This window comes from Nicotiana tabacum, chromosome 1, assembly GCF_000715075.1.
Source record: "Nicotiana tabacum cultivar K326 chromosome 1, ASM71507v2, whole genome shotgun sequence".
NCBI lineage: Eukaryota > Viridiplantae > Streptophyta > Magnoliopsida > Solanales > Solanaceae > Nicotiana > Nicotiana tabacum.
Window position 1 is genome coordinate 37,836,490 of NC_134080.1, and position 4,286 is coordinate 37,840,775.

The following is a 4,286-nucleotide window of genomic DNA, read 5'->3' on the forward strand; positions in this document are numbered from 1 at the left end:
GGCACTCTAACATATCTTTGATCTCCTTCAAGTCAGCTTCCTTGGGTTCTTTGTTCCTATTAACTTCACCAAGAAAAGTAGAACCATCATACGAAGGGGTTGGGGAAGGATAAGACATATAAACACAACCATGAAAGTGAACATCTTGACCACCATACATATCGCACATATTCCAAACCTAAGATTGAGTTGGTGCATAAAACTCGCTCTTGAAAATATTTTGATAATTTTGCCATGAGTGGTTTCCTCCACAATATGCATAAGGAGGATCAAAAGTTGAATTAACAATATCAAAACTCTCATAATTCCAAGATGCCATATTTTTAAAATCAATAAGTAAAACAAAAATTAAAAAATCAAATATAAGAAAACAAAAATAAAAGTTCAAACTTGCAACCTAGCAATATGTACACCTACAGCTACACCATTAGTTCCCTGACAACGACGCCAAAATTTTATCACGCCCAACTCTAGTCCTAAAAAGGATAAGCGGTTGCTGCAAATATAATCCCGTCCAAGAGTCCGGAGTCTAATTCCACAAAGAACTAAGATGTAGCTACAACTATTTAATATCACTAAGAAGGCAAGCTCGAATAGTTTTTAAGTTATGAATATTAAAATTCTTATGTCTAACTAATTAACTAACAAATTAAAATAATAAATTAATAATTAAAGATATTTAGGGCTGGAGACTAAATTAAGGAGGTCTAGAGTTATGATTTTCTCAATTGCCGGAATCATTCCCGCTACGTCTTCTATTATTTCACCAAAGTATCTCTACCGATCGTGAGTACTTTAGGTTTAGTAGCTCTCTCTCTCTCTCTCTCTCTCTCTCTCTCTCTCTCTCTCTCTCTCTCTTGAGCAACTACCACAATTTACTAGACATATTCTTTTGAACTATGCTAGCTGGCACTAATTCCCTCTCACTACGATTGCACCAAGATTTTGTTATCTCTAATCCCGCCTTTAACCTCTCCGTATTGATCTCTCACATATGTTAGGAGTAATGTTGTTCAACAACTACCTAAATATGTACCCTCTCTCAAGCAATACATACTAAATAGGCACAGTCAATAGATGGCCATTCAATCAACAGCAGTAAACACGTAGTTGAACAAATAGAAAAATCCAACGGCTCAATTATATAAAAACGTCACAAGAATTTATCCTACAAAAGGTTCCGTCAAAACCCTAGATAACAAATTAGCTATTCATAATAGTATGCAAAATTACAATACTAGAATACATAACCAATAATGAAAATAGGAAGAAGGAAGTGAAAAACTCGTAAAGAATTCTCCACCTTGTTCCTAGCGTGTTCTTACCTCCTTGCGTCGAATCCCCTCTCCAAAAATGTCTTCCCTTTCAAAAGTGAGTTTAAGGACTATTTATATGGGGTAGGGTTTGATTACGGCAAAATAATACAAGCAAAATTTGGAACAACCTTTTCAGGTTAGCTCGTTCACTCTCTCGTGCGCACGCGAGAGTGAACGAGCAAAGTTCTTCTCTTTTTCTTTTCCTTCTAAGTCTCTCGTGTACTTCCATGCCTTTTTGCCCTAATTCGCTGTTTTTTAAGCTCTTCCTCAGCTAGTCTCGTTCACTTTCTCGTGTGCACGCGAGAATGAACGAGCAAAGTTTTTCTTTTGTCTTTTGGTCCCGAATCAATTTTTTTTGCTCACTATTCGTCTAACTTGATCATACACATAAGAATGCATGTAATGAGATTCACTACAAAAACTCATATAATCTACACTAATCACACAAGTTATGCGATATAAGTAAACCGAAAAATATGCATTTTTGGCCGTATATCAATTGATTAAAAAATTAAATAATAAATCAGACCGACTATTTTTATGAATAAATTAATTGGTAACGACAGGAATGAAGCGATTGGCTTGTCATATGATGACACAAAGTTAACGTGGACAGTCAAAACGCCCACCACGTTTCTGGTTAACATGCGTGTCAAATAGATAACCTCAAACCATGCAAATTAAACTGATAACTACTTAGAAAACATTTGTTTCTTATTTTCTTTCAACTCTCACAATTAGATTGCAATGCAATTGGCTATAAATCTTTGGTAAATTACCATTTCAATGGCCACTCCGCTCAGCTTAAGTACTGTTAGTCCAACAAAAAGAATGTCTAACGAGAAAAATAAATCTATGGAGAAAGAAGAGCAAGATCAGGAGAGAGATTATAAGGAGGAGGTCAGCCGTCGGGAACACCAACCACCATATGTTTCACCGATGCAGCCGCTAACTAAGGAAGCGTACGGCGGTGGGATGTATGGGAAAGATGATGAAGGTGGTGGTCCGGCGAGGAAAGTGGATAAAAAACCACCAGCTAGTGAGACACAAAGTGCTGATGGACCAGCAGAAGCCACTCTTCAGCCCAAACATAAACCACCGCAGTCTTCCGGCGACCGTGACATTGATATCACCGGCCAATCTTACATACAATAGCTTAGTACCAATATTGAACGGTGATGTGTCTTAGTGGTAAAGAATCATCTTGTAATAAGCAAAATAAAGTTGGAATTATGTTTATAAATATTGTCCAGCCTTTTATTTACATCGGATCATTGAAAATAATTACGGGAAATCAGTTTCTTTTGAAACTGATTCTCGAAGAAAAATAATTTTCCTCGAAAGGGAAAAAATTAATTTAACTCGGCCTTTTCCTCTTTTACCTCATGCCCATAATGTCCTATACATTTTTTCAAAATCGCTAATAAGAAAAAAATTTATGAGTAGAAGTTATGTGGAGCAACATTCGCATCGGGCTCCATTCGGGGAATTGTGGAATTCGAGACTTCATTCGGGGAATTGTGGAATTCGAGACTTCTGGTTAAAGGAAAGAAGGGAAGATCAGTTTTATCTATGGATCAAAATTATGAGTAGAAGTTACGTGGAGCAACATTTGAAAACATGTAAGGAATATGTAATACTCAAAAATATCATGACAAACATTACATCCTTTACTCAAATTCTACCACGTGCACGATTATCATGCGACATGAACTTTTTTTACGATCAACCGCTCATTCTTTTTTTAAGGAAAAAGGTACTTATATTAATAATAATAACAACAGTAGCACGTTAGGGTATGGGATCCATAGCATTGTTATTAGTACATATTAGAGAAATGCCTTTTAAGGCACAGTTATCGTCTAAAGCCGTTAGGTGGTTACACACATTTATAGAACACGTTCTAACATACATATGTCCATCTTGATCCTTGCAATAGGCATCCATTGCGAAGATATGAGGTGAAACAAAATAACAAGTTGTATTATAATTAAGAGATATTAGAGCTTCTTTTGCCAATTGGTGTGCTACCATGTTCCCTTCACGAAAGCTATGCTTCATTGTGATCTCCCCTTGCTGTGTTGTTTTCTCCATTAACCACCTGCATTCATGAATTAAATTATTGTAAGTAGGATAATCCTCATAAAGGAAGTGAATGACCTCTGTGACATCTGTTTCAACTTCAACTGGAATATGTTTTCCTTGATAATTATTTGAAGTGCATGCCGTAGTGTTTGGAGTTCAGCCTGGATAGGTGATGTTGTGGGATACTTCTCGTAGTAGCCCAGTATTCATTCGCCTTTGTTTTCCACTGACACCTTCATGTAAACAGCTATTGTTGAAGGCTCCATCAAAATTGAGCTTGTACCAATTCCTTGGAGGAGCTTGCCACTTTACTTTAAGCTTGACTTTTATATTATTAGTAGTAGACTTAGATGTTAACAAGTGGTATTCCAATGCTTGGTTAATAACGTTGGTCGTGTTGATATGGTTGCTAGTATTATTCACATTGTTTTCATTTCTGTTTCGCCAAATAGCCCATAATACAAATGGAAAAGTTTCTTCCCATGTGATGAATTTGTTGGTTATTTTAGGATTCCTAGTACGTAAAAAATCTACCCAATGTTCATTATCCATTTGATTGTTTATGTCCACTCCCATGGTTTGCCAAAAGGTTTGAGCCACCGTGCATTTCCAGAAGATGCAAATTGTGGATTCAATCATGTTCTTGCATATGTGGCAGTTTGTGTCGATGTTAATACAAATTTTTCCAAGGTATTCTCTAATAGGGAGATGTGAGTGATAGCATTTCCATAGGAAGAACTGAATTTTCCTTGGACATTTTATGCCCTAAATCCAATTGAATTTTTTATTTGGTGGGAATTGTTTATCAATCAATTGATAACAGGAAGATGTTGTGAATACCCCATTACGGTTCATACTCCAGATGGGGTTGTTGATATGAGTAGG

The 4,286-nt window shown here is 36.4% G+C and overlaps 1 protein-coding gene across 1 annotated transcript; it reads left to right on the top strand.

Moving 5' to 3' along the window:
• The first annotated feature begins 2,019 nt into the window (after window positions 1-2,019).
• LOC107799216 (uncharacterized) lies at window positions 2,020-2,580 on the top strand. Its single transcript, XM_016622305.2, has one exon. The coding sequence runs from the start codon at window positions 2,103-2,105 to the stop codon at window positions 2,469-2,471; it is 369 nt and encodes a 122-aa protein (XP_016477791.1). The 5' UTR covers window positions 2,020-2,102; the 3' UTR covers window positions 2,472-2,580.
• Window positions 2,581-4,286: the final 1,706 nt, after the last annotated feature.

What these genes read in the sequence shown, in the direction of transcription:
- LOC107799216 (XM_016622305.2), top strand. Translation starts at nt 2,103, where the DNA reads ATGGCCACTCCGCTCAGCTTAAGTACTGTTAGTCCAACAAAAAGAATG.